Source organism: Seriola dumerili, unplaced genomic scaffold, assembly GCF_002260705.1.
Source record: "Seriola dumerili isolate Sdu_G_001 unplaced genomic scaffold, Sdu_1.0 BDQW01000149.1, whole genome shotgun sequence".
Taxonomy (NCBI): Eukaryota; Metazoa; Chordata; class Actinopteri; order Carangiformes; family Carangidae; genus Seriola; species Seriola dumerili.
In genome coordinates, this window is record NW_019174404.1 from 7,671,925 (window position 1) to 7,685,956 (window position 14,032).

Consider the following 14,032-nt stretch of genomic DNA (forward strand, 5'->3'; position numbering starts at 1 on the left):
TGGCAGCCATTCAGCCACTGAGTTTGGGGGTGGAGAAGTTGGCTTGTGCACTTCTAACTCCTCATGTAAACTTTGTGCTCCTGCAGGTTTTGCTTTTATCATAATCAGTCAATGAAACTTTGACTCCATTTGGTTCACCTCAGCAGCTGAGCATTCATTTAGAAAACAGATTAGTGTTACTGGTGTGTTGTTTATTAGCTAGCCTGTTTGATGAAGGCATTGTTTTGCAGTCTGGCTTGCTTTGCCTCGTAGTACAGTAATTCATCCACCGGTTGAGACAGACAGATTGGCTCTTCAGGGTGGCCTGTGTGGTTAGGAGTGCTTTTGCTTCTCAAGTAAATGTGTGTGGCTGAAAAAATGATTAAGCTCCATAGTTCTCATGAGAGCATTTGGACCTAATTAACCCACTTCTTCATGACTTAGGCACAGTTGGGCCAACTAAGGACAGTTTTCCCTGACACCAACAGACATACAGCTGTGTGTCTCATAGTACATTCCCAGTCACCATTAAATAAATTCACCAATAGATGTTGGTTGTAATAATAGAAACTGTTATACTGCTGTTTACTGTTTACTGCTGTTTCGTATCAGTGAGACTTACCAGTACTCTTAACAGTGTCAGCTGAATTCAATTAATTTCTGCAAGTGGCAGTGCCTCCAAGCAGAACATTGGCAAAGCATTTAGAGAGATCGAACATGGAGACTGGCTGCAATACAGAGAGATGCAACCATTCTACATTTTGGAACCCTTTACTCCCTTTGTCATTATTTTAATGTCCTATACACTCTGAGCAATAGAGAGTGTACCAATCTAGATTGGCTGTGTGTGTGTGTGTACTTTTGGAGTGATTTGACTAAGGCTGTGAAAGCACAAAAGATGTCAGCTTTATAATGTTAACAGAATGATTTCTTCTGCTCACGTCTGCACACATTTTAGCATGTCTTTATCTTTACACAAAGATTGATCCGAATTGCAAACTTTCTCACTTACCTCCAGTGGGTGCTTCCCTGGGGGCCGAGTGGCCCTTAAGGGTCACAAGATGAATCTTAAGCAGTCATGAAATTATAACTGAAATATGAAACAAGAAAGAAAGAAATCCTGATATTGAATATTTATTTGTGCCTTTCTTTCAAAATATGGTATAGTTGAATCATCAGGCCTTTAACTGCTCACAAATCTTTGACTAGGAGTCACAAGTATGGCTTTATAATGAGAGGTCACAGGCAAAAAGGGTGCATGCAGATAGTTTTGGTTTTATTACCTCTGCCATGGAGGTAATATTACACAAAAAGTACTCGACCGATATGCACTGAACTTGGTGGAGGGATGGCACATGGGCCAGTAAATCACCCATTTAAATGTGGGACAGATTCGGTGGTCCATTCGGAGTTGTTTGGTTATGTTTTGAGTTATCCATCTCTGATGATTTCAGTGAAGATTTTGTTTGTGCAGCTCACACCATTTAAATAATATGTTTAAAAATTCAACGGTACATATCTTTCCAGAATCACTGTCCTGTTATTTCTAGATAATCCACAAAACACAGTTTTAATAGGGACTTCTTCATGGGATGAAAGAGTTGTATATCTCAGAACATGGACAAATAAACTAACTGGGTGGCCAGATAACAGTTGAGGCAAGTGAGAAACTTTCTTTTTTTTGTAATTTAGGAGACTTTTGGAAAGTGGGACTTTTGTGTACTGTGACTAGTTAACCTGGTCCGTCACTTCTGCTTAATTTCATTTGCTGTTTTTCCTCTTTTCCTCTTCAGTGAAGAGTGGATCTCGTCCTCTCCACTTTTACTGTTTGCCACCTGTTCACTCCTGCCTACTTCAGAGATGAGTGCCAAGTTAGCCATCAACAAGGAGGTGTTCATACCCCACGACGAGAAGATGCTTGCTGCTGTGCAGGTGAAGCGGAGGACCAAGAAGAAGATCCCCTTCCTGGCCACTGGTGGTCAGGGAGACTACATGACCTTCATCTGCCTCTCAGGTCAGAACAAATTAATCTTCTCTTCTCTTCTCTTCTCTTCTCTTCTCTTCTCTTCTCTTCTCTTCTCTTCTTCTTCTCTTCGTATATGCTATACTGTTGCCACCCAATATAACATTCAGCACGTCTCCCTTAATTCTCCTGCTAATGTTCACACTGATGAGCATGTTTACATTTCCTCTGCCAATAGAATGACACACTAAATCAATTTGCTGCTGGGCTTTAGGTCAATCCTTTTTAAATAGATTAGATTTGAGCTGAAATTGAATAATTGCTTCACCAGAAATTGAGGTTTAAATAATTTTGTTTTTTTTCTATATTTGAACATTAGCTGAGATATTGCTTGCTAATTGAATTAGCCATGCATATTATTCACGAGGAGACTAGCTAGAGCCTATTAATTTCAGTGCCAGCAGAACTGCTTATGAAGATCAATGACACTCCTTAATCCTACTATTTTAATGTGTATTAAATTCTGCTTTGGCATTATCTGATCGTATCACAAAAGGTTCAAAGTTACTTAATTGTGACTTGGAGGAATTTAGAGTATATCAGCACAGCACAAAGACCAGTAGAGCTTTCTCTGTTGAGGATTCAAATTCAAGGTTGCCTTCCAGTAGTTACACTGCTGCACACTGAGCCTCTATGTTTACACTCTCGGGTATGAACACATAAAAGTCACAGATTAACCACACTGTTCTATGAACGGACAGTGCTTCTCTGAACAGTTTACAATGAGTCATATCTCCTTTGATGTGAAAATGAGTCTTGATGGATTTTCATCTGTTGTAATGTGTGTAGTGTAATTGAAATGCATAAATAATCTGACATACCTTGCTTGAAATTTTTAAATCATGATTGTAAGAGAATATCTGACAAAATATGGATAAATTTGAGATTAGTCTTGAGTGAAAAGTTGCTGGTTTGAATCCCAAATGCCGAGAAAATTGGGGAGTCAACTTTGTCTTACCTTTGAGTCCTCCACTATTCATATTTTTTTATTATTTCTCAGTTTTTTTTATGTGTTTTCATAAACTTGAAATGGATGATTTTTGTGTCTGCTATTAAGTTCAATAGAATACACAGAACAGTACATGGTAGCAAAGAATGGTATTTTTCACATCATTACATGTCAACAACGGCCAAGGGCACCCTGCAGACTGTAGACGGGCATAGTGATTTGGGTGTTGTCTTTTTGCAGTGCATCTATGTGTGAACATATCGAACCCATGTGTTGGCAAGAGGCCCCATGCTTATGTGTCCTTCAGCAAGACACCACATCTTCCATACCAGCTCTGAATGCTGTTCCTTAGGCTAGGCCTGTAACTAATGATTGTTTTCATTATTGAGGAATCTTGTGATTTTAAAAGAATTACTCATTCATTTGTTTAGTCTTTAAGGATGTGTTGATCGTACGATTGCTCGATAAATTATTCAAATCATCAATCAGTTTTCAAAATTAGTTGTAATTGGGGCACCTTTGTTGTGGCTAGGGGTTTATTTAGAATTATTATTTATTTATAAGTATTTATTTAGTGTTGCCCACTCTTTGTTTAGTAATTGCACATTTAATCTCAGATTGTCTCGGTGGGGCTGCTCATTCTTTTACAATTCAAGGCTGTGATGCTACTGGCCAGTTTGTCTTGTGTGTGTGTGTTCGTGTGTCAGTGTAACCTGCGGAAAGAGACAGACTGACTGAGACAGGGTCAGTCTTAAATCCCTGGTGACATGTCAAGGGGTATCCAATTTTAACTGCCTTAAAGTTGCTATCAGTGAAGGATTTACACCCCAACTGGCTGGAGTAAGATAAGTTGGCTACAGTCAGTGACTCCAACCTTTCTGTAAGGATGGAAAAACTTAATGTTGGACTGTATGACTAAAATGACTGTGGGCTTTTTTGTTTATTTTTTTATGCAAAAAAAAAAAGAGTAACTGATTAGGTGCGTTTTCTGTTTTTGTATACAGGGGATGTAAGTGGGAGGCGAGGCTCTCATTTTTTTTTTAACTGCCATTCATTCACTGACACCTTTGCTTATTATGAGCAGAGACATCAAGCTGTTTCATCCTTGTGCTGAAAAGCCTTTTGTTGATTTAGTGTTGATCCTTTTTAAAGGAGGAACATTTTGTATCCCATTATCCTTTGAAGTGCAATATTCTGTATGTGTGAACGTTGTTACATAATGTTCTAAATCAAATCAAGAAACTTCATGGTCTATGGCCACTACTACCATCACCACAAGTCGCCCAAGTTTATCTCCAGCCATAGTTTGCCTTTTAAAAGGACTTTTTCTCTCTGCTCTATATTAAGTCTCCTGACCAAGCTGCTCCCTGGTATCACATGAGGGAGCACAGTAGTGAAGGCAAGCACTGTCAAGTAATTCACATAGTCATGTGGCATTTCTTTAAACCAGCCAAGCATTGTTCTGAGTTTTATGTGTGTGTGCCTGTGTGTGTACTGCATAGCCAAACCATGAGTGAGAAACCAGCCTGCGCCCGCCTCCCAGCACATTGAAGATACAAGACTAGTGTGTGTGACTTTGAGTGTTCACCATGTGTGTAACCATGTGAAAGCACTGTGTATGTATATAACGGTGGGGGAAGGGTCACTGACAGTCTCATGGCTACAGTAGCAGATAGTTGTGGCCTGAGGGCCATATAGTGGCAGAGTTATGTAATCTGTGGCATGTCATGGCTAAAGGAGGCCTAGCTATAATATAGAGACAGCCACGGGCTCTTCACTCTCAAGCTGAGCAGGGTGCTAGGACAGAGCACCAGACTATCACTGCTGCTCTAATTTCAGGATCATATGCTCTTATACTGTCATAAGATCTGAGTGAATACAAGAGAAACAAGATATTTTAAATTAATGTGACTTGAAAATACCCTTACTTCATTTTTTAAGTAATGACTGTTGTCAAGTTTCTTATCTGTTTGGAATGACTCGCTGCTTTCACAGTCATGTAAAATAGATGTTATGCAATTGACCTTGTAACCACAGCAGTCAGTGTGAGGCATTTTTTCAGTGTGGGTGAGCCTGAGTCTTTGAATTGGCTGTTTTGTTGAGAACATGGCTATTTGTCTTAGGTAGATAGCTGAATAACTCAGTGGAACGAAACGCCTGGATAGGTGCCACTTGGAGAGCAGTGTTTCTCGTTTTGGAATTACATGTGGCTCCAGGAATACAAGAGTGGTTTGACTCTGTTTTTTGGGTTTGGGGTTAAATCTTGGAAATTACTCATATGTCAGCAAAGCAGAGCAATACTATTCTAGACTTCTGTGTCAACACAACCTGTAGCAATAAACTGATTTTCATTAGAGGAGGCTTGTAGTCCACAAGGTGTAAATGAGTAGTATCTGAATTGACTTAAACATGGCTACTAAACATTTAGGGTGCATGATTAAACTCAAGTTCATAACCTGATTGGTGTGGTTTAAACAAACTGGTCCATTTTAACCACTTTGAAAAACCAAACCGATTGTTCTGATTCCTTTTTGACATCATGTTGCACTATTGAGTCAAGATGGATTATGTCCGTCCTCTTTTTCTAGCCGTCCGTTGTCATTTATTACAAATTAATATCAGATAAACTCTCATCTAATGTTGATTATCTAACCATGTCTGTGAGAATTATGATCTCTACATGACCACCAGGGGAAATGTATGTCTAAGCTTTCCCAACAACATCAGGGATCATGATGATATAGGAGTGTGCTGGAGCAAAGCCACAAGATCAACATGGACCAAGTTGGTTAGCGAGCCTTCTCTTTGATCACAGGGCCTCATGCGGTGCCGTTATGGCTGAACCTCAGGGCTAAAACACTGGACCGCCCACAGAATGTTTGGCTGGAGAGAACTGAGGCCAGTTGAGCTAGATAAGACACTGTGAAAGGTTCACTGGAGTAGCCTACTAGTCTACAAAGTTTTTTCATTTTTACTGATGAAAAAACTATGTAGACACACATTTTCATTCCTTTCCCACCCCATTTCTCCTTCTTGTTCTCATGATTTTCACCACCTGTTTTTGCCCTTGTTGTTTACATATGTGCTGTTTGTGTGTAACTACTACAGGTTGGCAGCTTTGGGGAGAGGCTTAAAGCATCTTAGGAAATGCCATTCTATTGATTTCTGAACTAGCTAACCTTACTCAATCGATGTAAGCCAGCACCATACTCCCAGTTATCTGTCACTAATACATCCTCTGTGTGTTTGACTACGCTGATGTTTTATGTTAATATGTGAATTTCCATGTGGGAAGCAAGTGGGTACCCATGTTTATGGGTGTATTCATGCACCATGAGTTTATGCAGGCATGTTATTTTGTGGGTCTGTCTTTAATTTAATGTGTAGGCTGTGTCATACGTATATGATATGCTGCGAAATCTCTCTTTGTGGTGTTTGTCCATGTTTGTGTTTTTTGTTTTTGATGTTTTAACTTATTTTCCATCACACCTGATCAATTGAAAGTTGAACAACATAAAGCAGAAAGGATCTATTTAATCATATGATACACAATTTGATTTGAGTATCATTAACTTATGACAGCTGTATACATTTCTATCTTACACCCATGAGTCAACAGTGAGCCCTGTTTGTTGGAGGGACAAAGATCTCTTACTTTCTGTCAAAGAAATGTAACACAGCCCAGTATCAGTGCTTTCTCCAAGGCTCTTTAGAATAGAAATTACACAGTTACCATGCAAGTTTGTGTATTGCACTTTCCACTTAATTCGTCATCAGTGTCCTCGTAGCTATTGATTAGCTGGTGAGATGGATGGGCAGGCAGATCGTTTAGATTACTGGCATATTAAGCTGCTTAGACCAGTAAGAAAGTCAGGTCAATTATGACCTTGGTTACTCAGTCCAATACCACATCAGTCTAACTTTATGTATTCATAAACATACATTTTAAGATGTGTTTCCCAAGGTTAGCCCAACCTTACAAGTCCAGATGGAAACACAAATGAGAGACCATGAATACTTATTTATAATGATCTGGGAGGTGTAAACAGAGACTCCACCATAAAAAGGTTTCATGTTTTTGAGCGTGATGCAGTTCAAGGTAAAAAAAATAACTAGATGTTTTTCTGTTAAAATCCATTTGAAGAATGAAGGAAAAGAAATCATAAAAAATTACTGTCATAATTGAAGCTTAGATTCAGATTATTCATTTAAATGTTTGACTTTAACATTTGGATTCCTGATGCTTTTGTTTATTAGTTGATATGTAGATACTTTATTTCCCCAAATGTGGAAAATTGTCTCTGGGTTTGCAGCTCAAATAAAACCACTGAGGACAGACATCAAGAGCAGACATTTTGACATAGATGCAGTTATAAAATCTAAAAGTAGCTAGTTGTACTGTAGGTGAACTAAATTAACTGCTAAGTTGTGACAAAACTAACCTTTGATGACCATTTAGAGACATGAACTATGCAGCTGATACGTCAAGAATTGTCATTCCATTTGATGGTAGTGGAAATGAAGATTGTGCCATTAAATATCACAATAATTAATTTTATAATTCAGTAATGATGATCAGTTTTAATTTCTTTGTGTGTAGTTTGTTTTATAAAAAAATCAGCACAGTGTTGGTCATGCATTTTTCTGTTTTCATTTGACTTTTACACTGCATCTAACTGATAGAACTTTTTTAAACATCTCAGGGAGTCTGGACAAATGTTTGCTAATGAGGTTTAGCCAGGCGTGGGTGTGTGGGTGGTCTGTTGTGAAGAATGTTGCCTTATGTGGGTTTCTCACAGGGCCAGTGCAGAAGCAGTGACTGATGCTGGCCTCCCAGTTTTTACTGAGAGCACAGACATACAGCTGACTTACGGAGGACCAAATACATCAGCACAACATTAATACCCCATTTCTTGTTAAGGTATATTTGTGGGTATTTGCAAGAACCCACATGTGCGTGCCATCCATACCAAATCCCTCTGTATCTGTGTGCTATGGAAGTAGCAAGTAGCTTGTTTGTAACAGTTCACTATTAGGTTAACGTTTTAAAACAAACAGCGGTGGATGGAGATGTTGAAAATGTAGCTTTTCTTTGTGTTTTAAATCTTGTTGAACAGGTGGAGTGATGGAAGACGCTAATTGCTTTTTTACTCGCAAAGGTCGTGATGACACTCACAGAACTACGACCGTAGCGGTTGTCAGCTCCAGTAAAAAGTTCACTCCTCACTGGTCTACACTGCTGCCTCGGTGCTGTCTACTGTGCTCGTGAGGCTGCAGTCCGACACCAAAACGTGGTTGAGTTTTTTTCCGGTTCATTTGGCTCAGGCGCTGTGCCTTGAAAACCCTGCATTCATGGCGTGTGTAAATAAAATAATTTTTTCTGATGCATAGCGTTTCAGTCAGTGTTTTACGATGTGTTTGTTGCACATGTTCATACCGTGATGTTGATGAAATAAGCTTAATAGGTCAGCACTAACATGCGTTAATATGCGTCTTCAGTGATCCGATCACAAGTGGACAGCTCTAAGTACGTCAGTTCACACCTGACTTTAAAATGCGTCTCCACATGCGTTTTGATTGACCACCTGTGATCGGATCTCACTTCCCCCCTTTATATGAAAATAACCCCTCCATATCCCACTCGCTCTCACTGGCTCACTCTAACACACACCATAGACGGACATAGCGTACGTGACGTCACCCATAGGTTTCTGAAGAGCGGTTTTGAAGCTCAGAGTGGGCCGTTCCGTCATTGCCATCTTGTCAGTACCTGACTCCACCGAAATCCCAGCTAATCCCAAAATTGGCAAAGAGGAGGGGCGCGTGTCGAGTCGAGACTTCACTGCATGCCGGCTTGAGGCAGGCATATGCTCAACTGTCTGTTACTCAAAGCTTTAAATGAGTTAGTTATCTAAAAATTCACCCCCCGTACAGTTGTCATGAAAGAGGAAATTAGCTATAGAGATCAAAACTGTTTTTTCTACTAGGCTGTAAACAAGTTTATTTATGATGTAAAGTTAGGCATTTTAACATGGGAGTCTATAGGGATTCGCTCGCTTTTAGAGCCAGCTTCAAGCAGCCATCAGAAGAACTGCAGTTTTTGGTACATCTGGCTTAATTTTTCAGCCTTGGACTTTGCGCGTGAGACACTCACACACACACACACACACACACACAGCAAATTGTCAATTGGCTAAAAACAACATTGCATACCTGTTTATTTGCATATAAAGCGTGGAAGTGAGATCCGATCACAAGTGGTCAATCAAGACGCATGTGGAGACGCCAGGTGTGAACTGACGAACTGAGAGCTGTCCATTTGTGATCGGATCACCTAAGACTGATGTTAATACCAGGTCTGAACAGGGCCTATGAAACTGTGGCAGGACCAATCAGACTGTGCCAGAGGACGTCAGTAGAGTAGGCTGTCCTTCAATGTGGCCCAGGACGCATTTGCGTTCACACTGCTAAAAGAATATGGACACATGTGGCCCAGACCACCTCTGAATGTGGTCTGAGGGATCAGATCTCAAATGTGTCCTCAGTGCATCTTGGGTGCGTTGACACCAGGATTGTGCCGATCGACAATGGTATCAGTGATTGACGATCATTAGAACTATTGCAGATTGCTCATGCGTTTGCAAATGTCAAGACAATATTTGACTTGTTTTCCCATTAATGTAGTTATTCATTATTTGTAGTATTAAATTAATACTAAATTGAATTTGCCTGCCACAGTTTAACGTATATAACCGCATATAACTGACGTTTGCAACACATGAGCATACATACACTATTAAGAGATTGACAGACATATAGAACACGTCATTTAGTTCAGTTTTTGATCCTGCTGCTTTATATTGTGGTAAATAAAACTTCTGGAGTCAGTGAGGTATACACTCGCTTTTTTGGTCACTCCTTTTTCTGTCTTGCTCATAGGGTAACCTAACGTTAATGTAACACACAGGTGTAGTGCTGTCAGAGTCACCGGAACAACCCCCCTCCGTTTTTTTCCCCAGATGAAATAAAATATTCACAGTTCACATAATCTGGTTTATATTTATATACATTTTAAGTGCTTGAAAATCTGATCGTCAAAGTGAAGAGATTAAAGTGATGGAATGGCAATCTTTTGGAAGCTTGGCAATTGTAAGCTGGAAAGACCTGTAACACAGACACAAAATATACAGACATGTTTTTTAAGTGTTAGCTTAATTGGGATCTCATCAGGGATCGCTACAATGTACCTGACCTTGACGCCTGAATGCCCATAGATATGGGGTTGTTATCCATTCTGTCACTTTCCATCAGCACTTCAGTTTACAATTATGGATCCAGTGTGCTCATCCATTTGAGTTTTGGAACTGCCCCCCCCCCCATGACGCTGTTTCTTGTTTTAAAACAATAGGTATGAGAATATTTGCCATAGTTGTTGCTGGCCTGTATTTGTGGGATCAAATGTAATTCATCAACCTTTCAACATGGGTAGGAATACATCAACTATATTCATGTTTCATTAGTCAGATTTCTTTTATTTTTCACATATTCAGTTTATCCAATTTTAAGATGGAAAATAGGAAAACATTTGTGAAAGAAGCCCAATAGCTTAAAAGACACGTCGGCAGGCAAATTGCATAATAAGGCATCCATGGTCTCTAATGTCTCTTTCACTTGCTTGCTCAAACAGCGCCCACACACACACACACGCTCACAGCAGGTGGGGCTGGATAGATGAAAGGCTCAGGTGCTCTGCAGGTGGACTGAGGTGTGTGCGGTGCAGTGCATACAAAAGCCACCCTCTGTAGAATTGGCCAGTGTGTTTCATCCAGTCCACAGAGAACGAGTTTCTGTGTGTGTGTGTGTGTGCGTGTGTGTGCGCGTGTGCGTGTATGTTGGGAAATCAGTACATGCCCCAGTGGTTCTGACAGCTCTTTTCGCAGTATGTTCCTAAACCAAAGCCAAACTGTCCAAACTGTCTATCATCAGCTCCTTCTCTGTCCTTTACTGTCTAACTCAGTCTGCTTGCCTTCTGTCCAAATGGCACTTAGGTTCACAGAACACCCCTGCAGTTTTGCCCCATCTCCTCAAAAACCAACCATAGTCCTGTGTTCTGTTCAGCTACCTCTCCTTTTATCTTGTCTGTGTTTGTGTGTCTTGTTTTCCATTAGAAACAGTAGGGTGCTTTGTAGGTTTGTAGCAGGGATCTGTTGATTGGTGTGGTGGAGGCAGTGCACAGTTGTTGCTTTGGAAGACTGTTCAGCTCTATATAACTTGTATCACTTCCTTCACTCTTTGGCTGATGTTGGTGGAGTCTCACTCTGTCTTTAGGACTCTTGGGTTTTTGTTTACAGGCTCCTGCTTGGAGACACTCAGGAGATGGTAGGTGAGAATGAAAGGGACGAAACATGGAACTAGGGATATTCTTTCATTACACCTTGCATGCTTAGAGAATATATTTGACTTCAGGGAATTATTTGTGGTTGGTTAACTGTGATTTGGAGCTGATATTTTTTATTTTGTTTACAGTTGTTTATAGTTGTTGTGGTGTAGTGATGAATTTCCCATCCTCTATATCACTAAATTTAGGTAGTTTTGAGGGAAATGAATCTTGTGTTCTGGTTGTGTATGTGCCACAGTCATTGGGATGAGATTTATTTGGAAAATGTATTAATATTTACTTTATTTTTGAAAGGAGGAGGGATTTGAGCAGACAGTTTAATCCACAGGACTGGTAAACAAAGACTTCTCACTGTAAAAGATAGTCTTTGATCTGACTTTGAAGCAGATGCACAAAGAGTTGATTCCTACCTGGAGGTCTACTGACAGTTTCAGCTGGTCATTACAATAACAGAACAAGGTATGGTTCTTTGTAACCTGTAGACTTGATGGCTATTCTCAGTTGTTTAGACAGAGAAATTTAGAGTGAAGACATTTTGTTTCTGGCCTCCTTGCTGGGGTGTACTTTTGTTAGTCTGAATGTTGTGGAAGAGTTGATGGCACTCAGCAACAGGGAATGGGCCCAGGGCGATGAGGTGATGTGGCCACTTTGGGATCATTGGACGTAATTATTCAAGAGGAGGACCACACCACACATGTTTTTGATGCTGTGTACTCTGACCATATGCATTAGCTCACTGATAGAGCAAACACAGTTCAACACAATTCCCTGTATACCTGGAAAAAGTCATCTTCATGGTGTTCTCAGGTTTTGTTTTGTGTAAACAAAGTTTGTACCCCGGATCCTTCCTGTCATCTGTGCGGTGTGAAATGAAGGGAAAAAGAGTAGGAGTGGAGGAAAGAAGAGAGAGCTGTAATGAAAGAGCAAAGAGCCCTGGTCTTATAAAAGTCAGCCATCCATATAATTAGCTGATGCTCTGTTCATGTCAAACTGAGAGCCCTCACAACTAAACATTTAATAACCAACTTTAGTACTTAATCCAATTGACTTTCCAATACATTTCATTTCCTTGTATTAAAATAGTCTCTGAAGATATTGAAAGTACAAATGACCCAAGAAAAACATTTTTTATGAGCTGTGTCTGAATTGTAAAATAAGGCTTATTTCAGCAGCAGTTCATTCTTATTTCGCAATGTGTTGACATTGGTTGATTGTTACAAACTGTCCTGCCAGTGCTTTATAATTCCAGGCATTTTACAAAGATACTTTTTATCAGACTGTCACAATAATTCGGAGGAAACCATTCTCCTTTGGGTCAAGGGGTTGCCAGATAAATGGAAAAAGTAGCCACCTATTGTTGGGGGTGGGGGTAACTGGTACAGATGGAGATGGTCCAGTTACGCTCCTTTGTTTTTAGACCTGGCCTGAAAAAAAAGACTCATAGATTATGTCCTTAACACTCTTGAGACATTTTCCTTGGCCCGTTAAAAGGCCTCAGTGTCTGGATCCTCTTTGCTGCACTTGGCCCTGCATTTGTGCATTTCTCGTAGACTTGACAGAGGAAAACCTTTGCTGTCACAACGGTGAAGTCAGTGTCCTGGACTGCTTGCTTTCTAACAACTCTCTTCTGTCAACTTGTAAAATTTTTGCAAGATGTTGTCCCCCTGCAGAATAATTCATCCCATTGACCTAACATATATCTTTTTCCACTGTTTGTTTCCTGTGCAATTTCTGTGCAATGGTATGTTCTTTAAGTAATAATTGAACAACAGGACTTTTGTTTGTGTCATGAATGAATGAAATGAATCAACTAATGCACCATGCTTCTTCCAATATTTGGTCTGCAATCTTTTCCAGCGTTGCCACATTTATTTTGTAACTTATATTTTGTAACCCATATTGGACCCTGCTGTTGTATATGGTCTTGCTGAGATATTTACTTGCTCAAATGAGGCAAAATATTTACTGGCAGTGGTTCACCTACAAGCTTTGAGTTGCTCAATGTTAGGCGTGTGTCAGCTGCATTTGCAACACATTTATGAACAAACAGCAGATTGAACATTTTGTCTCTCAAGCTATAGCACTCCTTGATGAAAACACTGAAAAAAAAGGGATCTTGGTTATGTTCTTTCCAGCATCCATGGCCATCTGTCTTTCTTTACAAAAGGCACGAACAGAGTGCTTTGGGTATTCAAGCAATTTATATACCTGGCTCGGTTGGACCGCAGTGACTTGAGTCTACTTGATTGGGTCATTTGATTGTTTTCAAGCAAGAGAAAGTAGATGCTTGATAGAATGAACTTCATCATTAGACTAGAGGGCTTCTCCCCTTTTCTTACTCAAAATGTTAAAAGGTTGCATTAAGTGGTGAAAAGGCCTGCAGTTTATGATGGATACTGGGAGTTATGTTTAACAGTGGCAGCTCATATCGCTCAGTAGCTACAAATCTGAAAATATAAGAGAATGAATTCACATTGTGTTGACCTTCACTCAACAATTCAACTGCTCTTTGTTGGATAAAAATCAGCAAACAGGGACTTACCAAAGTGTCTGTTGGCTGGAAAATTGACACTACACAATCATCCTGGTTTTATGCATCCAGTAGAATTTATCATCGGTTTGGCTGCCAAAGTGTGGCACATCTGCAGCAAGTATCCAGCTGTGTGAAGCATATAGCTGAATC

General features: G+C 40.0%; 1 protein-coding gene across 1 annotated transcript in view; it reads left to right on the forward strand.

Annotated features, from left to right (window-relative positions):
- stxbp6 (syntaxin binding protein 6) overlaps positions 1 to 14,032 on the forward strand; it is a 58,126-nt gene that overhangs the window by 8,184 nt on the left and 35,910 nt on the right. Inside the window, exon 2 of the mRNA XM_022751234.1 lies at positions 1,773 to 1,993. Within this exon, the coding sequence (XP_022606955.1) occupies positions 1,840 to 1,993 (154 nt within the window). The 5' untranslated portion in view covers positions 1,773 to 1,839. The remainder of the gene's footprint in view (positions 1 to 1,772; positions 1,994 to 14,032) is intronic.